This window comes from Argopecten irradians, chromosome 8, assembly GCF_041381155.1.
Source record: "Argopecten irradians isolate NY chromosome 8, Ai_NY, whole genome shotgun sequence".
Lineage (NCBI taxonomy): Eukaryota > Metazoa > Mollusca > Bivalvia > Pectinida > Pectinidae > Argopecten > Argopecten irradians.
Window position 1 is genome coordinate 43,077,017 of NC_091141.1, and position 26,404 is coordinate 43,103,420.

Genomic DNA, 26,404 nt, shown 5'->3' on the forward strand with positions numbered 1-26,404 from the left:
TGTGCTTGTCTTTAAGGATTTATCTATATCCATGTTACGCAAGTAAAAAATTGGTTTTAATGTCATATACTTACTTTTTTCTGCTTCAACGTCTGTTGCGTATGACGTTTTTGCTCTGACGGAATTTGTAGCCAACATTTTGCTCGGACGGAATTGAAATATCGTTGTACCACTCGGACGGAATTAAAAAACCGATGTACCACGATTACCCCCGTGCCATAGTTGGAGGAAAAACCAAATATTAACATTTTCACTGCAACCTCACTTCATGAACTGCATTCCGCTTATTTTGACGTCATTATTAATTGTCGTGCCAGCGATGCCGGAAAACACTGATGCAAAACACTGATGCAAAATCTCTCGGGATTATTTTAATTAAAATGTTATCGAATGTAGATATAAACATTGAACTTCATTCAGTTGGTAATTATGACTTATAACTTTTCAACTGTCCACAAGAAACGAACCATTTTCACAAACACAAAGTTTACATTTATCCTAGAGGAATCCTTTGTGAATATGATCCGCCAAATTTCATATCAAGCACTTAGCAAATCGAATAGATTCCACAAATCTGGCTTCACCTTTTGCTTTGGCTATGACCTTTGAGATTTGCATATAAAACACGTGATGTAGGAACATCGTAATCGGCCTGTCCCATTTGAGCATTGCCGTACACATGTAAAGCCTCGTACATGGCCGGATCACGTTTATCAGGGACCTGTTCGTACGAGTGTTGTGGTTCTACAGCGTTACCATAGAGGTGTAGACTTTCGTATGTATCGAGCGGAGGGGAGGTGGGCACGTTCTTTTCGAAATCCTGATATTCTGAAATAAAACCATCAAAAATGCATTATGCTTCATAATAGACAATCGGATAAAGATTGTACTTGTCAGGCTTGGTCTTAAATACTTTTCAGTGAATCAAAATTAGTATATATTATATGTATTGATGTTTTGAAATAAGATTTGGCAATTGAGATTTTTGAGAGAGAGTTTGATCAAGATCTTTAATACCTACTGTTTAACTTTCATTATTTATTTGCAGTTATTGAAGCGGATTTGAAAAGACTATGAATAGCTACGCAGGCAAAATACGCAATTTGATCATAAAAATGTGAAAAGTCGTCGTCGTAGAAAAGATGGTTTATATAATCATAGTGGAAGCTGAAAATCATTCAAAACACAAATCCAAACATTATCTATGAATTATTTTATAAACTTCCGGATATGGCCTCGTAGTGTTATCTCAGCAAGTTTGCGATAATTTAACAAGGAGGAGATCAGATTGTCGAGTTATAAATGAAAGGAAATATGAATAAATCAGTACAAAGTGTCAAATATGTTTTCTGTCTATTCTGTGTAATAATTCAAAGTCAAAACACATCGTTTCATTAAGGAATTGATAATAAGTTTTCGATAAATTAACAAAAGGAGGCTTAAGATCACCGCAGTTTCAAAGAAAATAGGTACGATTGAATCAATATAAACCTTCGTAAATATATTTACTGACTATTCCATGTAATAATTACTCACAAGAACTGATCGTTTTTGAAAGTGTTTGAATATTGCGAGTGTTTCATTGTCAGCTTGTTCGATTTTCGATGCTCGTTTTTTCCATTAATTTTCCTTCTTAAAAATATTGGAATTTAGTTTTCGTTCATGTATAAGTCGCACTGGTGTAAAGGTCGCACTCCCGATTTTAGGGGAAAAGTTGCGACTTTTATTCCGGAAAATACAGTATAATTAATTTAATTCTTATGTTTCAAATTAACAAAATACACCTTACCATCATTTTGCGAAATTGCGTTTCCCATTGTCGGCTTGACAAATACCCGGCCGTTCTCTGTCAAATTTGTAAGGTCACTGAAAAAAATTAATTTCGTTTACATATTTCTCAATACTGTGTACTTTAAGGATAAATATTTTTAGGTCACCTGAGACGAAGTCTCAAGTGACCTATTCTAATCGCCTTTTGTCCGTCGTCATGCGTCGTGCATCGTGCGTCGTGCGTCATCCGTCGTGTGTTCGTAAACAATTGACATTTTCGACTTCTTCTCAAAAACCGCTGAAGCAATTTCAATGAAAGGAGGTGTTGCATAGAGGGTGAAAATCCGCCCACGATAATTTTTTGTTTTTTGAATTTAAATTAGTTAATTGCATTAATACACATATGTCTATAATACTTAAAACCCGATTGGACCATTATTAGGACTACGGCGCCTTCTACATTAACACTGGTAAATTTATAGCCCATTGGGCCTTTTACCTGGCATAAGTCATAGTAAAAACACTTAAATCACGTGTTTCTTGTGATTAAAAATACCACAAAAAATTGCCCTTTTTAACGACATATCACACTTGGCTGTATCTTATATCATTTTATCACAAATCGAACGTAAATATCCAATTTGACAAAAAATACGCCTTTTTGAAGTTTTCAATTTTTCGTTTGAGCGATATAATAAGTAAGGTACTACTCGAGTACCCTAAAATTTTGATGTTTAAAACTATATTCAGGTTATCATCGTTTCACCATAAACAGCTCAAGTTGATGAATCACTGGATATGCCACGTTTTTTTAGGTTTATTTCGTCTACCCCCTGTTTTTTTTAATGATATCAAAGTACTGAGAGTACAGTGTTAAATATTACCGACTTTACTGTAAGAGTAGAATGTGATGATGAGGTGTGTATTTCGACCAAACCTTGAAATTATCATCATAAACTCATGTTTATAATATTTTTTTCAGAATTTCTACTTATCCGTTTTGAAACAGTGGGGCATATAATACTGACAGTTATGATTTAACATATACACAATGCCATGTTGCATTCCAGAAACTGTATAAGCATTAAGGTAATGAATACGACAGTATGTGTCCTTTGTCCATTGTAAAAAGGAACCATCAATGTTGCCATCGTCTCAGGTAGGGCGTTAGAATTGCACCTGCTATACCCATTACATAATCGTAAAAGGCGACTAAATTTGGTACCTTTTTTTGCTAGCGTCAATCAGACATCAGACGAGGAGCTGTGTCTCATTTTACCTTTATTTACCTATAGTTACCGCGAAATAATTCCACCAAAAAGTTTACCAGGTACTGATTACAAGTTATAAGTTTTTTCTCATCCAACATCCTTTATGAAAGTGCATGGTTTCTAGATTATCTAATGAAAGTTCTAGAAACTCTCTAAAAAATCTAGAACAATTCTACAACTGTTCCACAACGGTTCTACAATGTTAAATGATACTTCCAGAACATCTAGAACTGTTCCAGAAATGTTCTGAACCTATTCTAGAAATGTTCTAGAACTGCTCCAGTTTTTCTAGAACAATTCTAGAACACTGTCCTAGAACAGTTCTAGAGCATCGTTCTAGAAAAGATTCATTTAACGTTGTAGAACGATTATAGAAATCCTTTAGAATTATTCTAGAACTGTCATAGAACTCCCCCAGTTTCAATTCCAGAATAATTCAAGAATTGTTCTGGAACATTATTCTAGAACAATTCTAGAACAGTTCTAGAGCATCGTTCTATAAAAGTCTTTAACGTTGTAGAACGATTCTAGAATTCCTTTAGAATAATTCTAGAACAGTTTTAGAACCGTTCTGGAGCAGTTCTAGAATTGTTTTACAAATCCTTGCAGGGGTAGCAACACATTCCCACCCAGTCACATTATACCGACAACAGGCGAACCAGTCGCCCTACTCTCTTAATAATCAGCGCTAAGCAGGGTGTGTCTCGGCCAGGTGACAGAACCCAGAGCCTACCTCACAGGTGCGAGCTCTCAACCGAAGTCCAAACGTGAGGCGGCGTCAAGGAAGACGTAAGGAAGTATAAATTAAGTTAGGAAGAAGAGATGCTATGATATGACCCTAAATTTAGTCGCCTTTTACAATCATGCAATAGGGGCAGCAGGTACAATTCTAACGTCCTACCTGCAGGACCGCGTTTTCATCGTTAGTTCATTTTAATGTCATAAATCATCTAATCAGAAGGGTCAGGATGACCTATAATCACCATGCTTTGTCCACTGTCATGCGCTGTTCGCATTTCGTCGTTCGTATAAACTTTTCATTCAAACGATTTCTTCTCCATATCCGAAAGGTCCAAGAAACTGATATAAGACATGTAGAATGCTGGAATGATGGACCACCAAGTTTGTGGAAATGAATTACCTTGACCATCATTTAAGGTCACAGAATTCAAAAAGGCTAAATCTTTAAACGATTTCTTGTGAATAACTAAGAGGCTTTATTACCTGATATAAGGCATGTAGTATGCTGGCAAGAAAGACTACCAAGTTCATTTAAGGTCACAAGGATGAAATAGGCTAAAAACTTTAAACGGCTTATTGTGAATAACTAAAAGGCATTGGAATCTGATATTCGGACTGTAGACTGATAGCTTAAACGACTACCAAGTTTGTTCAAATGAATGACCTTGACCTACTTTCATGGTCACATGAGTCAGATAGACTTAAATCTTTAAACGACTTCTTGCGAATAACTAAGAGGACTAGAGACCTGGTATTGTACATGTAGCATGTTGGGATGAAGGGCAAATGCTGCTAATTCATCTTGCCCGATAGGTCAGGATGATCTAAAGTGATCGTACTTCGTGCGCCGTCGTTCATAACCTTTTCATTCAAACGACTTCTTCTCAATAACTGAAAGGCATCGAAACATGATGTTAAACCTAACGTATTCTTAAATAAAGGGCTACAAAGTTGTTTGTCAAATGAATGACCTTGATGTTAATTGAAGGTCACAGGGTTCAAATTGGCAAACATAAACGACTTCTTGACAATAATTAAGACGCCTTGCAGTATGCTGGAATAAAGGGCTTCAGACAGGTCAAATGTATGAAAATCTTCAAACAGCTCTTCAATATGTGAAAGGCCTAAAGAACTCAGATAGTGGGTCTGTAATATTCTGCATGATTTGTTTACTTGACCTACTTTCATGATAACATTTTTTTTACTATATCAGACACCAAGAACGTCAATTGAAGAGTTCCTAGGGTGCAATGCCTTATTTGGTGCCCCAAAAAAGTTCAGCAATTTCAGTCCACTGGATTCTTTTTTCATTACTGTATTGTTTGACCATGTTTTATTGTGTGAATAATATGCAGACATGGGCTGTTTGACTTAAGAATGCAATCCTAGTTATCCATGACATGTTTATGACATCAAAACGACAGTACATTCTTTTGAGAAATATCTAAGGTCAACATATTAGTTACACCTATTTATGTTTCGCTAAACGGAACATTTGCTTATTAATAAGTAAATAAACTCATGAAGACAGAAATAGGAAACACATCTGACGATTGGTGTAGGAAATATAGGTCATATTGGCCTTATTTTGTTTGATGACACAACATATTGTCTAGTTCAATATATGACACAAAAATGAACATTTTGTAATATATAGGCAAAACAAGTTTTTATTTAGATGTAGGTCAAGTGTCAATATACATGTCAATTTGACGGAGCTTTGGTACACCAACTTACGTGGAATACGTTTTACTCAAGTATTACGTACCAGTGGCGTAGGAAGATGAAACGTAATGGGGGGCAAAGGTCCTCAATATTTTGTAAACCCCCCCCCCTCCGCCGCACCTACAGGAGGAGATTAATTCAACACACAACCATTATACTTTATATACTTTTTTCATATATCATTAATATAATCCTTGTACACATTTCTAGAAAGTTGGGTCGCTAAAAGGAAATTAACGAATACGAAAACTAGCCAAATTAGCGTGTGAGCGCCGAAGGCACGAGATTTTGGGGTCTGGGGGTCGACTCCGGGAAAAATATTACGATTTAGAGTTTTACAATGTATTTTTGATGATTTTGCGAGCGCCCGAAAGCGCAAGATTTTGGTGTTTGGGAGGTTCGGGGGTCTTCCTCGGGGCAAAAATATTACGATTTAGAATGGCTAAGATGCGTTTTACGATGCATTTTGATGAATTTGCGAGCGTCCGAAGGCGTGATAAAATTTTTGAGTTTGGGGGGTCCGGGGGTCTCCCCCGGGAAAAAAAGTTACGATTTTAGAATGGCTGAGATGAGTTTTACGATGTATTTTAATGATTTTAAAGCGTTCTTACCATGGTATTTTTTCGATTTAAAGTAACCTGCATTTAGAAATGATAATTGTGATAATTGTGTCGTCATATCATTGTGCAGCCCTGCTCGATCTGAACATACCGGCTTCACACCATCAGCACATTGTGTTGTAACTCAAAATAATAATGAATTAATTGTCTTGCTAAGACATATAAACAAAGTAATCTTTTAAGAGAATTTTTTTAAATACAAATGCAGTACGTAGAATCCCTTAATGGACATTTTTAGTGTAGTTCATGTGTATTGAATTATTACTATTAAAGGTTTGATTATTATGTGCTTGAACGTTTTAGGAAATGCGCCGCGCAGCGGAGATTTTTTTAGAATTAAGTACAAAAATTGTGCAGGAGGACCCTTTTTTCTTTCAAATATGCATTTTTAGAACATTTCAGTCGGCGAAAATGGGGGGGGGGGGGCAAAAAGACATGTTTGCCCCCCCGTCCTGGGGAATGGGGGGGGGGCAGTTGCCCCCCCCACCCCCCCGCTTCCTACGCCCCTGCGTACTTGAACTACTAAAGCGGCTTTTGATACATGATAGAGCCGAGAGAAGGAGAGCTTTCGTTTAATATATTAACTCTCAGTACTCTCAGTACTTTGATATTGGGTAAGAAATAAAGGGGGTAGACGTACAAAAGTGCAAAAAAGTCGGCATATCCAGTGATTCATCGACACAATATTTTCATGAGTCAGTAAATGATATATGAAGATATTTTTGGTTGCTAAAATTTTAGGGTACTCTGGATCATTCATTGTTATCTAAGGAATTAATTAAAAACTAATAAAATGAAATTGCTCTATTTTCATGAAAAATTAAGAGCAAAACTGGAAATTGCAAGAAAACCCCAACAGATATGATGAAGTATTGTATATCGTTAAAAAGATAATACAAAATGCTATGTTATTACACAAAAATAATTTATCTTTGTGTTTTGTATGCCTAAATATGATACATTAAAGGCGCACAATTAGGAATCGGACCTAAAACTTACAAAAGGTGGCGCTGTAGTCGCATGAATAATCTATTCATGGAATAAATACTGTTCCGATACGTATAATGTGCCGATTGATGTATTCGTACCAAAAAATTAAAAATCGATCGTGGGCGGCCATGCAACACCTCCTTTTGCACAAACCTTCTAAAGCATAAGGCCAATAAAAATTGTGAATTATATGATCCCCACCCCACAGCGGGCTGTTGGTGGGGCCAAAAGGGGTAAAGTTGACTAAAATTTCAATAATCTTCTTCTCCTCTCACAGATGTGGTAGAATCAAATACTCTTCATAGATTGAAAGGTCTCAAGGCCGTCTACGAAAATTGTGAATTATGTGACCCTTGGGTCTCAGGTTTCCCCCCGGGGAGGGGGTTAAGTTTACTATAGTTTATATAGTGAAAACACATTTTGGAGCATTATTTGGTCATTTAAAATAGAAAATTAGTCAAATGTTGTCAGAATTATCCTTATGAGATGAGCATTGAATCCTATTAACAAATTTTCCATGACTGACTCCCAGGAGCCTTAAATGCGGGACCAAAAGGGGTCAAATAGGCTAAAACTTCAAAAACCATAGATGGAAAGGTCTTAAGGTCCTTTACAAAAATTGTGAATTATATGACCCTGGGGTCTCATGTTTCCCCCTGGGGAGGGGGTCAAGTTTATATAGGAAAAACACATGTATGAACGTTATTTGCTTATTTTCCATTGGAAATTAGTCAAACTGGGTTAGAATTTTTAGCCTGAGAAAGCATTTTATCGTCATATCAATATTGGTCCTGACCGACCCCCAGGGGCCTTAGGGGCGGGGCCAGAAAGGGTCAAATTGGCTAAAACTTCAAAAATCTTCTTCTGAATTAACAGAATTGATGGAAACAGATACTCTTCATAGATTGGGAGGTCTTAAGGCCCTTTACAAAAATTGTGACTTTCAAGGCCCTGGAATCTCAGATTTTCCCTGGGGAGGGGGTAAAATTTACTATAGTTTATATAGGAAAAACAAATTTATCAACATTATTTGCTTTGTTTTCATAGGAAATAAGTTAAACTGGGTTAGAATTATTAGCCTGAGAAAGCGTTTTAACATCATATCCATATTGGTCCTGGCCGACCCCCAGGGGCCAGAGGGGCGGGGCCAAAAGTCGTCAAATTGGCTAAAATTTCAAAAATCTTCTTATGAATTCACAGGTTTGATGGAGCCATTCTTCAAAGATTAAAAAGTGAAATTTATAAAATCAATGACACTGACTGTCTTCTAGTTTTGTTTTGTTGTTGAACATTGGCAAAGCAAATGGGAATTTTAAGCATAAGGTTTGGTAACATAAAACACTTACTATCAAAATGAAAAACAAAAAATAAAAATTCTAAAGTTTATTCTGATCAGTAAATTATTTTTACAGATTTGAACCAAATTTGTAATGATCTTTCCGTATCAGCACTCAGGTGACAGTCAAGGCCTCTTGGGCCTTTTGTTAATCATAAAAAAAGAAAACTATATTCCAGCGTATTGATAAAGTTCATGTTTCATACGACTGGGAGTTGGTACCTATTATGTCGATTTCTATGAATATCTAAATTGTTGTGAACATTTTTAGGTCATCTGACCGAAGGTCAGGATGACCTATTGTCATCGTGTTTTGTCCGTCATCGTGCGCCGTCCGCCGTCCGCCGTGCGTCGTGCGTAAGACTATTTATACAAAAGCATACTCCTCATTCACCCTTGGATGAATTTCATCCATATTTGGTTTGGAACATCATTGGGGAAGATCAATCATATTTTATATAAATGAGTCTGGTCCGACCCCTAGGGGCTGAGGACTGGGGCCCCAAAAGGGCTAATTTTCTTAATTTTAGCTGGCCCACGTCCTGTTTTCAGGTTTCGGTCTCCGATCTCAATGAAAATTGGTCTAAAGGGGTTTTACTTGATGCCGAACAACATGCAAACATTTTCGTAAAGATTTTGGTATTCCAAGATGGCCGCTGGCCCACTTCCTGTTTTAAGGTTTCAGTCTCCGATCTCAATGAAAATTGGTCTATAGGGGTTTTAATTGATGCCGAACAACATACAAACATTTTCGTAAAGATTTTGGTATTAGAGGATGGACGCTGGCCCACTTCTTATTTTAAGGTTTCAGTCTCCGATCTCAATGAAAATTGGTCTATAGGGGTTTTAATTGATGCCGAACAACATACAAACATTTTCGTAAAGATTTTGGTATTCCATGAAGGCCGCTGTCCCACTTCCTGTTTCGGGTTCAGTCTCTGATCTCAATGGAAATTGGTCTATAGGGGTTTTAATTGATTCAGAAGGGGGAACTTTAGGTGAGAACAATCATATTTTATAAAGGACCGAGCTAAGACCCATGGGGATAGTACTGTGGAGGTCCAAAATGGGAGCTTTGCTAAAATTTGGCTTTAAAATCTGACTCCTCCTTATATTAATCCTTGAATTGGTTACAACCATATATGGATGAAGGGCTACCAAGTTTGTTCAACAAATGACATTTACCTATTTCAGAAACTTACAAATTCAACTAAGGAGTTCCTTGTATTGTTTATATTAATCGTTAACCGATACTTTATACTATGACTTTGTTATTTTATGTCATGAGTCAGATGACCGTTAAGGCCCATGGACCTCTTGTTATCATCAAATGACCAGAATATTGTGGCACATTCCCTACAGTTAGCCAATGGAAAAAATGAAATTGCAATTATCCGATCATGGCATCTCATAGCAAATAATCGTTATTCCTCGAAAATGAAGATGATTTGAGGCGATTACTCCAGTTTATACGGGATGGAATATCATAGACATTTTTTATATGGTCAGAGTTTGGCTTATATGACTCTTTCCACGACATCCCCTAAATCTAACACGCCTAAAATGGCTATGAATGTTAAATTGTAAAACACTCACCCATTAGGCGACATCTTCTTGCGTTTGTATCTAACCCTCAGTAATAGTACCGCCACCACGACAGCCACCAACACCACCAGGGGTATCCCAATGGACAAACCGGCAGCGGTCCGATTCTCCTCGTCCTTTCCTTCCTCAACGTTCCCTGTATTAGTCTCATCGCCCGAGCCCTCGTCTTCGTCTGTTGTAGGGTTTGGTGGGTCGGTGGTGGCGGCGGCTGTACTGGGTGTTTCACATGTTGTAGTGGTTGGTGTAGTGGTCGTGGTTCTGAGGGTAACAGTCGGTCTTGTTATAATAGGCCTAGTATTAGGCCTTAGTGTGTTAACGGTGTCTAGCTTCGGCGTTGTGAGGGGTGGATGGGTTGTTTGAATTTTTGTGTAGCCACCTTAAAAAGTTAAAAAAAAAAATATACAGTGCAATGTTATGAAGCACCGTGAATGTTTCACAAAAGTAAAATAAAAAACAAACCAAAGTAAGTACATGTACATACAAAACAAAGTAAGTACATGTACATACAAAACAAAGTAAGTACATGTACATACAAAACAAAGTAAGTACATGTACATACAAAACAAAGTAAGTACATGTACATACAAAACAAAGTAAGTACATGTACATACAAAACAAAGTAAGTACATGTACATACAAACAAAGTAAGTACATGTACATACAAACAAAGTAAGTACATGTACATACAAACAAAGTAAGTACATGTACATACAAACAAAGTAAGTACATGTACATACAAACAAAGTAAGTACATGTACATACAAACAAAGTAAGTACATGTACATACAAACAAAGTAAGTACATGTACATACAAAACAAAGTAAGTACATGTACATACAAAACAAAGTAAGTACATGTACATACAAACAAAGTAAGTACATGTACATACAAAACAAAGTAAGTACATGTACACACAAACAAAGTAAGTACATGTACATACAAACAAAGTAAGTACATGTACATACAAACAAAGTAAGTACATGTACATACAAACAAAGTAAGTACATGTACATACAAACAAAGTAAGTACATGTACATACAAAACAAAGTAAGTACATGTACACACAAACAAAGTAAGTACATGTACATACAAACAAAGTAAGTACATGTACATACAAAACAAAGTAAGTACATGTACATACAAACAAAGTAAGTACATGTACATACACAAACAAAGTAAGTACATGTACATACAAACAAAGTAAGTACATGTACATACAAACAAAGTAAGTACATGTACATACAAACAAAGTAAGTACATGTACATACAAACAAAGTAAGTACATGTACATACAAACAAAGTAAGTACATGTACATACAAACAAAAGTAAGTACATGTACATACAAACAAAGTAAGTACATGTACATACAAACAAAGTAAGTACATGTACATACAAACAAAGTAAGTACATGTACATACAAACAAAGTAAGTACATGTACATACAAAACAAAGTAAGTACATGTACATACAAAACAAAGTAAGTACATGTACATACAAACAAAGTAAGTACATGTACATACAAAACAAAGTAAGTACATGTACACACAAACAAAGTAAGTACATGTACATACAAACAAAGTAAGTACATGTACATACAAACAAAGTAAGTACATGTACATACAAACAAAGTAAGTACATGTACATACAAACAAAGTAAGTACATGTACATACAAAACAAAGTAAGTACATGTACATACAAACAAAGTAAGTACATGTACATACAAACAAAGTAAGTACATGTACATACAAAACAAAGTAATTACATGTACACACAAACAAAGTAAGTACATGTACATACAAACAAAGTAAGTACATGTACATACAAACAAAGTAAGTACATGTACATACAAACAAAGTAAGTACATGTACATACAAACAAAGTAAGTACATGTACATACAAACAAAGTAAGTACATGTACATACAAACAAAGTAAGTACATGTACATACAAAACAAAGTAAGTACATGTACATACAAACAAAGTAAGTACATGTACATACAAACAAAGTAAGTACATGTACATACAAACAAAGTAAGTACATGTACATACAAACAAAGTAAGTACATGTACATACAAAACAAAGTAAGTACATGTACATACAAACAAAGTAAGTACATGTACACACAAAACAAAGTAAGTACATGTACATACAAAACAAAGTAAGTACATGTACATACAAACAAAGTAAGTACATGTACATACAAACAAAGTAAGTACATGTACATACAAAACAAAGTAAGTACATGTACATACAAACAAAGTAAGTACATGTACAACAAACAAAGTAAGTACATGTACATACAAACAAAGTAAGTACATGTACATACAAACAAAGTAAGTACATGTACATACAAAACAAAGTAAGTACATGTACATACAAACAAGTAAGTACATGTACATACAAACAAAGTAAGTACATGTACATACAAACAAAGTAAGTACATGTACATACAAACAAAGTAAGTACATGTACATACAAACAAAGTAAGTACATGTACATACAAACAAAGTAAGTACATGTACATACAAACAAAGTAAGTACATGTACATACAAACAAAGTAAGTACATGTACATACAAACAAAGTAAGTACATGTACATACAAAACAAAGTAAGTACATGTACATACAAACAAAGTAAGTACATGTACATACAAAAAACAAAGTAAGTACATGTACATACACAAACAAAGTAAGTACATGTACATACAAAACAAAGTAAGTACATGTACATACAAACAAAGTAAGTACATGTACATACAAAACAAAGTAAGTACATGTACACACAAAACAAAGTAAGTACATACAAACAAAGTAAGTACATGTACATACAAACAAAGTAAGTACATGTACATACAAACAAAGTAAGTACATGTACATACAAACAAAGTAAGTACATGTACATACAAACAAAGTAAGTACATGTACATACAAACAAAGTAAGTACATGTACATACAAACAAAGTAAGTACATGTACATACAAACAAAGTAAGTACATGTACATACAAACAAAGTAAGTACATGTACATACAAACAAAGTAAGTACATGTACATACAAACAAAGTAAGTACATGTACATACAGAACAAAGTAAGTACATGTACATACAGAACAAAGTAAGTACATGTACATACAGAACAAAGTAAGTACATGTACATACAAACAAAGTAAGTACATGTACATAAAACAAAGTAAGTACATGTACATACAAAACAAAGTAAGTACATGTACATACAAAACAAAGTAAGTACATGTACATACAAACAAAGTAAGTACATGTACATACAAACAAAGTAAGTACATGTACATACAAAACAAAGTAAGTACATGTACACACAAACAAAGTAAGTACATGTTACACAAACAAAGTAAGTACATGTACATACAAACAAAGTAAGTACATGTACATACAAAAAAGTAAGTACATGTACATACAAACAAAGTAAGTACATGTACATACAAACAAAGTAAGTACATGTACATACAAACAAAGTAAGTACATGTACATACAAACAAAGTAAGTACATGTACATACAAACAAAGTAAGTACATGTACATACAAACAAAGTAAGTACATGTACATACAAAACAAAGTAAGTACATGTACATACAAACAAAGTAAGTACATGTACATACAAAACAAAGTAAGTACATGTACATACAAACAAAGTAAGTACATGTACATACAAACAAAGTAAGTACATGTACATACAAACAAAGTAAGTACATGTACATACAAACAAAGTAAGTACATGTACATACAAACAAAGTAAGTACATGTACATACAAAACAAAGTAAGTACATGTACATACAAACAAAGTAAGTACATGTACACACAAACAAAGTAAGTACATGTACATAAAACAAAGTAAGTACATGTACATACAAAACAAAGTAAGTACATGTACATACAAACAAAGTAAGTACATGTACATACAAACAAAGTAAGTACATGTACATACAAAACAAAGTAAGTACATGTACATACAGAACAAAGTAAGTACATGTACATACAAACAAAGTAAGTACATGTACATACAAAACAAAGTAAGTACATGTACATACAAACAAAGTAAGTACATGTACATACAAACAAAGTAAGTACATTACATACAAACAAAGTAAGTACATGTACATACAAACAAAGTAAGTACATGTACATACAAAACAAAGTAAGTACATGTACATACAAACAAAGTAAGTACATGTACATACAAAACAAAGTAAGTACATGTACATCAAAACAAAGTAAGTACATGTACATACAAACAAAGTAAGTACATGTACATACAAACAAAGTAAGTACATGTACATACAAACAAAGTAAGTACATGTACATACAAACAAAGTAAGTACATGTACATACAAACAAAGTAAGTACATGTACATACAAACAAAGTAAGTACATGTACATACAAACAAAGTAAGTACATGTACATACAAAACAAAGTAAGTACATGTACATACAAAACAAAGTAAGTACATGTACATACAAACAAAGTAAGTACATGTACATACAAACAAAGTAAGTACATGTACATACAAACAAAGTAAGTACATGTACATACAAAACAAAGTAAGTACATGTACATACAAACAAAGTAAGTACATGTACATACAAACAAAGTAAGTACATGTACATACAAAACAAAGTAAGTACATGTACATACAAAACAAAGTAAGTACATGTACATACAAACAAAGTAAGTACATGTACATACAAACAAAGTAAGTACATGTACATACAAACAAAGTAAGTACATGTACATACAGAACAAAGTAAGTACATGTACATACAAACAAAGTAAGTACATGTACATACAAAACAAAGTAAGTACATGTACATACAAACAAAGTAAGTACATGTACATACAGAACAAAGTAAGTACATGTACATACAAAACAAAGTAAGTACATGTACATACACAAACAAAGTAAGTACATGTACATACAAAAAAGTAAGTACAAGTACATACAACAAAGTAAGTACAGTACATACAAACAAAGTAAGTACATGTACATACAAACAAAGTAAGTACATGTACATACACAAACAAAGTAAGTACATGTACATACAAACAAAGTAAGTACATGTACATACAAAACAAAGTAAGTACATGTACATACAAACAAAGTAAGTACATGTACATACAAACAAAGTAAGTACATGTACATACAAACAAAGTAAGTACATGTACATACAAACAAAGTAAGTACATGTACATACAAACAAAGTAAGTACATGTACATACACAAACAAAGTAAGTACATGTACATACAAACAAAGTAAGTACATGTACATACAAACAAAGTAAGTACATGTGTACAAATAGTACATACAAACAAAGTAAGTACATGTACATACAAACAAAGTAAGTACATGTACACAAACAAAGTAAGTACATGTACATACAAACAAAGTAAGTACATGTACATACAAACAAAGTAAGTACATGTACATACAAACAAAGTAAGTACATGTACATACAAACAAAGTAAGTACATGTACATACAAACAAAGTAAGTACATGTACATACAAACAAAGTAAGTACATGTACATACAAACAAAGTAAGTACATGTACATACAAACAAAGTAAGTACATGTACATACAAACAAAGTAAGTACATGTACATACAAACAAAGTAAGTACATGTACATACAAAACAAAGTAAGTACATGTACATACAGAACAAAGTAAGTACATGTACATACAAACAAAGTAAGTACATGTACATACAAACAAAGTAAGTACATGTACATACAAACAAAGTAAGTACATGTACATACAAACAAAGTAAGTACATGTACATACAAACAAAGTAAGTACATGTACATACAAACAAAGTAAGTACATGTACATACAAACAAAGTAAGTACATGTACATACAAACAAAGTAAGTACATGTACATACAAACAAAGTAAGTACATGTACATACAAACAAAGTAAGTACATGTACATACAAACAAAGTAAGTACATGTACATACAAACAAAGTAAGTACATGTACATACAAACAAAGTAAGTACATGTACATACAAACAAAGTAAGTACATGTACATACAAACAAAGTAAGTACATGTACATACAAAACAAAGTAAGTACATGTACATACAAACAAAGTAAGTACATGTACATACAGAACAAAGTAAGTACATGTACATACAAACAAAGTAAGTACATGTACATACAAACAAAGTAAGTACATGTACATACAAAACAAAGTAAGTACATGTACATACAAACAAAGTAAGTACATGTACATACAAACAAAGTAAGTACATGTACATACAAACAAAGTAAGTACATGTACATACAAACAAAGTAAGTACATGTACATACAAAACAAAGTAAGTACATGTACATACAAACAAAGTAAGTACATGTACATACAAACAAAGTAAGTACATGTACATACAAAACAAAGTAAGTACATGTACATACAAACAAAGTAAGTACATGTACATACAAAACAAAGTAAGTACATGTACATACAAACAAAGTAAGTACATGTACATACAAACAAAGTAAGTACATGTACATACAGAACAAAGTAAGTACATGTACATACAGAACAAAGTAAGTACATGTACATACAAACAAAGTAAGTACATGTACATACAAACAAAGTAAGTACATGTACATACAGAACAAAGTAAGTACATGTACATACAAACAAAGTAAGTACATGTACATACAAACAAAGTAAGTACATGTACATACAGAACAAAGTAAATGTACATACAGAACAAAGTAAGTACATGTACATACAAACAAAGTAAGTACAATGTACATACAAACAAAGTAAGTAATGTACATGTACATACAAAGTAACATGTACATACAAAAGTACAAGTAAGTACATGTACATAAAACAAAGTAATGTACATGTACATACAAACAAAGTAAGTACATGTACTCGATAACCGAGCTTCGTAATACAAAACAAAGTAAGTACATGTACATACAAACAAAGTAAGTACCACAGTATTATTTATTTATTGTCAGTTATATTGCCATCACCATAGTATAACCTTTGGTACTGGTGATCGGTTTCAGTGGCTAAGGTACAGTTGGCAGTCTAACTGCTGTTTTACACAAGATTCAGTGGCTAAGGTACAGTTGGCAGTCAAACTGCTGTTTTACACAAGGTTCAGTGGCTAAGTACAAGAGTCTAACTGCTGTTTTACACAAATGGTAGTCTAACTGCTGTTTTAGCTGATTTTTACACAAGGTTCAGTAGCTAAGGTACAGTTGGCAGTCTAACTGCTGATTTACACAAGGTTCAGTGACTAAGGTACAGTTGGCAGTCTAACTGCTGTTTTACACAAGGTTCAGTGGCTAAGGTACAGTTGGCAGTCTAACTGCTGTTTTACACAAGGTTCAGTGGCTAAGGTACAGTTGGCAGTCTAACTGCTGTTTTACACAAGGTTCAGTGGCTAAGGTACAGTTGGCAGTCTAACTGCTGTTTTACACAAGGTTCAGTGGCTAAGGTACAGTTGGCAGTCTAACTGCTGTTTTACACAAGGTTCAGTGGCTAAGGTACAGTTGGCAGTCTAACTGCTGTTTTACACAAAGTTCAGTGGCTAAGGTACAGTTGGCAGTCTAACTGCTGTTTTACACAAGGTTCAGTGCTAAGGTACAGTTGGCAGTCTAACTGCTGTTTTACACAAGGTTCAGTGGCTAAGGTACAGTTGGCAGTCTAACTGCTGTTTTACACAAGTTCAGTGACTAAGGTACAGTTGGCAGTCTAACTGCTGTTTTACACAAGGTTCAGTGGCTAAGGTACAGTTGGCAGTCTAACTGCTGTTTTACACAAGGTTCAGTGGCTAAGGTACAGTTGGCAGTCTAACTGCTGTTTTACACAAGGTTCAGTGGCTAAGGTACAGTTGGCAGTCTAACTGCTGTTTTACACAAGGTTCAGTGACTAAGGTACAGTTGGCAGTCTAACTGCTGTATTACACAAGGTTCAATGACTAAGGTACAGTTGGCAGTCTAACTGCTGTTTTACACAAGGTTCAGTGGCTAAGGTACAGTTGGCAGTCTAACTGCTGTTTTACACAAGGTTCAGTGGCTAAGGTACAGTTGGCAGTCTAACTGCTGTTTTACACAAGGTTCAGTGGCTAAGGTACAGTTGGCAGTCTAACTGCTGTTTTACACAAGGTTCAGTGACTAAGGTACAGTTGGCAGTCTAACTGCTGTTTTACACAAGGTTCAGTGGCTAAGGTACAGTTGGCAGTCTAACTGCTGTTTTACACAAGGTTCAGTGGTATAAGGTACAGTTGGCAGTCTAACTGCTGTTTTACACAAGGTTCAGTGGCTAAGGTACAGTTGGCAGTCTAACTGCTGTTTTACACAAGGTTCAGTGACTAAGGTACAGTTGGCAGTCTAACTGCTGTTTTACACAAGGTTCAGTGGCTAAGGTACAGTTGGCAGTCTAACTGCTGTTTTACACAAGGTTCAGTGGCTAAGGTACAGTTGGCAGTCTAACTGCTGTTTTACACAAGGTTCAGTGGCTAAGGTACAGTTGGCAGTCTAACTGCTGTTTTACACAAGGTTCAGTGGCTAAGGTACAGTTGGCAGTCTAACTGCTGTTTTACACAAGGTTCAGTGGCTAAGGTACAGTTGGCAGTCTAACTGCTTGTTTTACACAAGGTTCAGTGGCTAAGGTACAGTTGGCAGTCTAACTGCTGTTTTACACAAGGTTCAGTGACTAAGGTACAGTTGGCAGTCTAACTGCTGTTTTACACAAGGTTCAGTGGCTAAGGTACAGTTGGCAGTCTAACTGCTGTTTTACACAAGGTTCAGTGACTAAGGTACAGTTGGCAGTCTAACTGCTGTTTTACACAAGGTTCAGTGGCTAAGGTACAGTTGGCAGTCTAACTGCTGTTTTACACGAGGTTCAGTGGCTAAGGTACAGTTGGCAGTCTAACTGCTGTTTTACACAAGGTTCAGTGGCTAAGGTACAGTTGGCAGTCTAACTGCTGTTTTACACGAGGTTCAGTGGCTAAGGTACAGTTGGCAGTCTAACTGCTGTTTTACACGAGGTTCAGTGGCTAAGGTACAGTTGGCAGTCTAACTGCTGTTTTACACAAGATTCAGTGGCTAAGGTACAGTTGGCAGTCTAACTGCCGTTATACACAAGGTTCAGTGGCTAAGGTACAGTTGACAGTCTAACTGCTGTTGTGTTTTACACAAGGTTCAGTGGCTAAGGTACAGTTGGCAGTCTAACTGCTGTTTTACACAAGGTTCAGTGGCTAAGGTACAGTTGGCAGTCTAACTGCTGTTTTACACAAGGTTCAGTGGCTAAGGTACAGTTGGCAGTCTAACTGCTGTTTTACACAAGGTTCAGTGGCTAAGGTACAGTTGACAGTCTAACTGCTGTTGTGTTTTACACAAAGTTCAGTGGCTAAGGTACAGTTGGCAGTCTAACTGCTGTTTTACACAAGGTTCAGTGACTAAGGTACAGTTGGCAGTCTAACTGCTGTTTTACACAAGGTTCAGTGACTAAGGTACAGTTGGCAGTCTAACTGCTGTTTTACACAAGGTTCAGTGGCTAAGGTACAGTTGGCAGTCTAACTGCTGTTTTACACAAGGTTCAGTGACTAAGGTACAGTTGGCAGTCTAACTGCTGTTTTACACAAGGTTCAGTGGACTAAGGTACAGTTGGCAGTCTAACTGCTGTTTTACACAAGGTTCAGTGGCTAAGGTACAGTTGGCAGTCTAACTGCTGTTTTACACAAGGTTCAGTGGCTAAGGTACAGTTGGTCTAACTGCTGTTTTACACAAGGTTCAGTGCTAAGGTACAGTTGGCAGTCTAACTGCTGTTTTACACAAGGTTCAGTGGACTAAGGTACAGTTGGCAGTCTAACTGCTGTTTTACACGAGGTTCAGTGACTAAGGTACAGTTGGCAGTCTAACTGCTGTTTTACACAAGGTTCAGTGGCTAAGGTACAGTTGGCAGTCTAACTGCTGTTTTACACAAGGTTCAGTGGCTAAGGTACAGTTGGCAGTCTAACTGCTGTTTTACACAAGGTTCAGTGACTAAGGTACAGTTGGCAGTCTAACTGCTGTTTTACACAAGGTTCAGTGACTAAGGTACAGTTGGCAGTCTAACTGCTGTTTTACACAAGGTTCAGTGGCTAAGGTACAGTTGGCAGTCTAACTGCTGTTGTGTTTTACACAAGGTTCAGTGACTAAGGTACAGTTGGCAGTCTAACTGCTGTTTTACACAAGGTTCAGTGGCTAAGGTACAGTTGGCAGTCTAACTGCTGTTTTACACAAGGTTCAGTGACTAAGGTACAGTTGGCAGTCTAACTGCTGTTTTACACAAGGTTCAGTGGCTAAGGTACAGTTGGCAGTCTAACTGCTGTTTTACACAAAGTTCAGTGCTAAGGTACAGTTGGCAGTCTAACTGCTGTTTTACACAAGGTTCAGTGGCTAAGGTACAGTTGGCAGTCTAACTGCTGTTTTACACAAGGTTCAGTGGCTAAGGTACAGTTGGCAGTCTAACTGCTGTTTTACACAAGGTTCAGTGACTAAGGTACAGTTGGCAGTCTAACTGCTGTTTTACACAAGGTTCAGTGGCTAAGGTACAGTTGGCAGTCTAACTGCTGTTTTACACAAGGTTCAGTGACTAAGGTACAGTTGGCAGTCTAACTGCTGTTTTACACAAGGTTCAGTGGCTAAGGTACAGTTGGCAGTCTAACTGCTGTTTTACACAAGGTTCAGTGGCTAAGGTACAGTTGGCAGTCTAACTGCTGTTTTACACAAGGTTCAGTGACTAAGGTACAGTTGGCAGTCTAACTGCTGTTTTACACAAGGTTCAGTGACTAAGGTACAGTTGGCAGTCTAACTGCTGTTTTACACAAGGTTCAGTGGCTAAGGTACAGTTGGCAGTCTAACTGCTGTTTTACACAAGGTTCAGTGGCTAAGGTACAGTTGGCAGTCTAACTGCTGTTGTGTTTTACACAAGGTTCAGTGGCTAAGGTACAGTTGGCAGTCTAACTGCTGTTTTACACAAGGTTCAGTGGCTAAGGTACAGTTGGCAGTCTAACTGCTGTTTTACACAAGGTTCAGTGACTAAGGTACAGTTGGCAGTCTAACTGCTGTTTTACACAAGGTTCAGTGACTAAGGTACAGTTGGCAGTCTAACTGCTGTTTTACACAAGGTTCAGTGGCTAAGGTACAGTTGGCAGTCTAACTGCTGTTTTACACGAGGTTCAGTGGCTAAGGTACAGTTGGCAGTCTAACTGCTGTTTTACACCAGGTTCAGTGGCTAAGGTACAGTTGGCAGTCTAACTGCTGTTTTTTACACGAGGTTCAGTGGCTAAGGTACAGTTGGCAGTCTAACTGCTGTTTTACACAAGGTTCAGTGGCTAAGGTACAGTTGGCAGTCTAACTGCTGTTTTACACGAGGTTCAGTGGCTAAGGTACAGTTGGCAGTCTAACTGCTGTTTTACACGAGGTTCAGTGGCTAAGGTACAGTTGGCAGTCTAACTGCTGTTTTACACAAGGTTCGAGTGGCTAAGGTACAGTTGGCAGTCTAACTGCTGTTTTACACAAGGTTCAGTGGCTAAGGTACAGTTGGCAGTCTAACTGCTGTTTTTCAGTGCTAAGGTACAGTTGGCAGTCTAACTGCTGTTTTACACAGGTTCAGTGGCTAAGGTACAGTTGGCAGTCTAACTGCTGTTTTACACCAGGTTCAGTGGCTAAGGTACAGTTGGCAGTCTAACTGCTGTTTTACACAAGGTTCAGTGGCTAAGGTACAGTTGGCAGTCTAACTGCTGGTTTACACAAGGCTCTCAATCGTTTACTTAAACACAGAGTTCGCGGCGTACAAACCTCCGCTGTTTATTAAAACAATAGGCCCAGAGGGTCTGTTTAACTCACATGTGATTTTTATTGATTTGTAATTGTTACAAAAAAAACTCTTATACTTAGAAATAGCAAAAGTGACCCCATAATTTGTTTAATTTTGAATTCCAACCTTATAATGATGTTATGAATATCATATGAGTATGAGTGTTATTCAATGCTAAGTTTTAGAGAAGAAGTTGTTTATATCGCCATTTTGGTCCCCTTTGGCCCCATATCCGCCAAAAATAATCAGAAAGCTATAAATCACGAAGGCATCTATCCACGAATATTCCATGGTATAAGAATTCATTGAGAACCACACAATTTCATACTTAAATAGAGATTAATGTTACTGAAATACATTAATATCGTTCTCGGTTGCATCATAATTGATGCCTTGTCAGGTACGTATTATTGACCAGTGCGATATTGACTTTGCATTTCGACATTGTGAACGCTACGACATTGAAAGGGTACACATTTCTGGCGATCATACTTCAGTACATGTTATTTTTTACTGTTATAAAAATTTGTTTTACTGTTGCGATACTACAGAATGTATTCTAACACTCTAATTTAAGCGAGGAACAAGCTGGGTCCATGTTTTGGCATTTATCTCTCACCTGAGAGTATGTGAAGGACAATAGTTATACTGCAATCTATTTGTAACGTAAAAGAAATCTTTAGCGTGATAATGAATTCGGACCGTAAGGTCTGTTTGACCAAGATACATTTGTTGTCTGAGTTTGAGGTCAACACGTGTTATGTTGAACTAGAGGACCAAACGGTTACCTGTGAACGAAGGCCAAAGCCAAGAGTTCGGTCCTAGTAAATTGGTAAAAACGTTTGGAAGCAAATTAAATGAATGTAATGATTTTAGCTTTGAAATAAAATATTACGAATGATAAACTTGTGCATGATCAATTGTACTCTATCACTGCCGAATGCCAGTAAATTGTGACGTTATGACAACGTAAGCAATCAACAGGTCAACATTTCACGGGAGCAAACATTTGAAATATTGGACCCTGTTTACTATAGAATAGAATAGGGAATACAAACTAAAGGTATAACAATACACAACAATACATTTTGCTCAATCTAATTTTAGGCCTCAAAATTGGTTCGATAAACTAAGAATCCACGTTAAAAATGTTTACAGTAGATACATAGCTTCATGGAATGGACAATGAAGTAAATAAACATTACTATTTGTGCATTGGGACAATGTTTCCTTGTATCTAGAGCTATCCATGGGCATTATAAAACAAGCTTTCTAGAGGTTCAAATTGGTAAAGGATATGTAGATTTATCTCTAAAATAAATTATTTTACAGCAATTGTTCAAATATTCATTGGAAATGTATGGCTTGAGAAAACCGTAGTAAGCAAAACCTTTATACAACATATAGATTAGGGACCCAGACAACATATAGATTAGGGACCCAGACAACATATAGATTAGGGACCCAGACAACATATAGATTAGGGACCCAGACAACATATAGATTAGGGACCCAGACAACATATAGATTAGGGACCCAGACAACATATAGATTAGAAGAATGTAGAGGACTGGTGTTATGTACCTTTCCTTGTACAGCGCGCAGTTCCTCTTAATGTGTTCGGTATACAGCAGGTTACACGGATGCCATTAAATGTGCCTTCAGCCCTGCAAAAAAAAAATGATCAAATTATACAAAACAAATATAAATTCATTACAACATAATCACTGGTGGAAATACATTTGCACTTCTGATGTATTTCTGCTTTTGGACACTACTATATTTATTTTTAAAATGGGGGTATATCTGCTTGTCTTTTTTTCGTTTAACCAAAACAATTTTCCTCGTTGTCAAATGTATGGTATCACTTTAAAATGACCAGTCATTTCAACTACCATAATAGAATATATCATGAGCATACTGTAGTCTCCCAAACCATCGTAGTGTCCCAAAACACACCGTAGTCTCCCAAAACACACCGTAGTCTCCCAAAACATACTGTAGTCTCCCAAAACACATCGTAGTCTCCAACAAAACATATCGTAGTCTCCCAAAACACACCGTAGTCTCCCAAAACACACCGTAGTCTTCTAAAACATACTGTAGTCTCCCAAAACATACTGTAGTCTTTCAAAACATACCGCAGTCTCCCAAAACACATCGTAGTCTCCCACAAAACATACTGTAGTCTCCCAAAACATACTGTAGCCTCCCAAAACACACCGTAGTCTCCCAAAGTACACCGTAGTCTCCCAAAACATATCGTAGTCTTCCAAAACATACCGTATTCTCCCAAAACATATCGTAGTCTCCCAAAGTACACCGTAGTGTCCCAAAGTACACCGTAGTGTCCCAAAACATATCGTAGTCTCCCAAAACATATCGTAGTCTCCCAAAGTAAACCGTAGTCTCCCAAAGTACACCGTAGTGTCCCAAAACATATCGTAGTCTCCCAAAACACATCGTAGTCTCCAACAAAACATATCATAGTCTCCCAAAACACACCGTAGTCTCCCAAAACACACCGTAGTCTTCCAAAACATACTGTAGTCTCCCAAAACATATTGTACTCTTCCAAAATATATCGTAGTCACCCACAAAACACACCGTAGTGTCCCAAAGTATACCGTAGTCTCCCAAAACATATCGTAGTCTCCCAAAACACATCGTAGTCTCCCAAAGTACATCTTAGTCTCCCAAAACATACCATAGTCTCCCAAAACATACCGTATTCTCCCAAAACATACCATAGTCTCCCAAAACACACCGTAGTCTCCCAAAGTACACCGTAGTGTCCTAAAACATACCGTAGTCTCCCAAAACATACCGTAGTCTCCCAAAGTAAACCGTAGTGTCCCAAAACATACCATAGTCTCCCAAAACATACCGTAGTGTCCCAAAACATATCGTAGAGCCCAAAGTAAACCGTAGTGTCCCAAAACATATCGTAGTCTCCCAAAATATACCGTAGTGTCCCAAAACATATCGTAGTCTTCCAAAACACACCGTAGTGTCCCAAAACATATCGTAGTCTTCCAAAACACACCGTTGTGTCTCAAAACTTATCGTAGTCTCCCAAAACATACCGTAGTCTCCCAAAACATACCGTAGTCCCCAAAACACACCGTAGTCTTCCAAAACACACCGTAGACTCCCAAAACACATCGTAGTCTCCCAAAACATACCGTAGTCTCCCAAAACACACTGTAGTCTCCAAAACATACCGTAGTATCCCAAAACATACCGTAGTCCCCAAAACACACCGTAGTCTTCCAAAACACACCGTAGACTCCCAAAACACATCGTAGTCTCCCAAAACATACCGTAGTCTCCCAAAACATACCATAGTCTCCCAAAACACACTGTAGTCTCACCAAGAAAATCAACATGATTTCGAGTGAAAGCTTTGCAAAAATGCATTATTCTAGAAATTCCTACATTATTGGGAATTATACAGCCAAAAAGGCTTTACCTCTGATATTTCACAATGTATTCTGCCAGTCTCAGAAGTGGAAGAGTTCAAGTGAACTGAGTTTCCGTATAATACTTTTGTCAATCATTTTAACAGTTCTACCACCCTATTAGACATATACATTTTAAGACAATAGGTTCTTACCGGAAGTGACCATCTGGGCATGTCTGGGATTGTGAACCCTGTATCTGTGTTAGGGCGATAACACAAGCTATCCATAGTGTGGTGAGTGTAAGCTTCATGTAATCCATACCTGTTTCTAATCTGTGTCAGAATCACTACAATAAAAGACATTAAAACATAAATGTAAATATGGCATTTATTGCAATATTGTTTAATTCTTCGTGATGCTAAGTAAACAATGCTGTATCATTACTTCCATATAATACTAGATATATCACATTATTTGATGTTTTGTCACACCCAATCAAGCATGAATTAAAGTTTCGTTTCAGTGCCATGTTTTAGTATCCTAGAGATACTATGGGTTATAAAACATTAACGGCAATTGTCAAGAAACATTTCGCAAAAATGACTTTAAAAGAAAAACCTAAAACAAAAATCCTAATTATCAAGTAATAAACGTAAAAAAAGATAAAAGAATATAAATAATAAATGAAGATAATTAAAACGATTAATTCAGACATTTTCATTTACAACGGTCGAAACATTGATTTTTAATCGAAGTCAGCTGCTCTTAAACTTGTTTTTGTTAGAACTTCGGACTATATTGCTGAACTGCATGTTCTGATGATGTTATTCTCTATACCATAATACATAAATTCTACCGTCAATATGAAACCTACCTAAAAAGAATAATTATCCTCGAGACGGTATTTTCACATATCATTTAACGTCCACCACGGTATGCCAAATATGTGTGTCATGTCAGTGTTAAATATCCCTCCTGTGGGAGTGGTGACGTGTTGACATTGGGACACGGGCAGATGAATCAGCTACGATCAGTACAAATTTGAAACTAGAGCTTAGACCAATATCATGTATGGAC

General features: G+C 36.1%; 1 protein-coding gene across 2 annotated transcripts; it reads right to left on the bottom strand.

Annotated features, from left to right (window-relative positions):
• Positions 1 to 356: 356 nt before the first annotated feature.
• Positions 357 to 26,404, bottom strand: LOC138330432 (uncharacterized). 2 transcript variants are annotated; one of them, XM_069278054.1, is made up of 6 exons: positions 26,202 to 26,404; positions 25,540 to 25,659; positions 23,508 to 23,590; positions 10,050 to 10,434; positions 1,790 to 1,866; positions 357 to 828 (listed from the first exon to the last, which is right to left on the bottom strand). In XM_069278054.1, the coding sequence occupies exons 1-6, from the start codon at positions 26,243 to 26,245 to the stop codon at positions 581 to 583; spliced, it is 957 nt and encodes a 318-aa protein (XP_069134155.1). In that variant the 5' UTR covers positions 26,246 to 26,404; the 3' UTR covers positions 357 to 580. The 2 variants fall into 2 exon arrangements, with proteins under 2 accessions (XP_069134155.1, XP_069134156.1); XM_069278055.1 differs by having other exon boundaries at positions 25,540 to 25,673; positions 26,202 to 26,396.

Coding starts and splice junctions, on each gene's coding strand:
- LOC138330432 (XM_069278054.1), bottom strand. CDS start 26,245: ATGATATGTGAAAATACCGTCTCGAGGATAATTATTCTTTTTAG. Junction 25,660..26,201: donor AGGATAATTATTCTTTTTAG/GTAGGTTTCATA, acceptor ATTCTGACACAG/ATTAGAAACAGGTATGGATT. Junction 1,867..10,049: donor AAGAAGATGTCGCCTAATGG/GTGAGTGTTTTA, acceptor AATTTTTTTCAG/TGACCTTACAAATTTGACAG.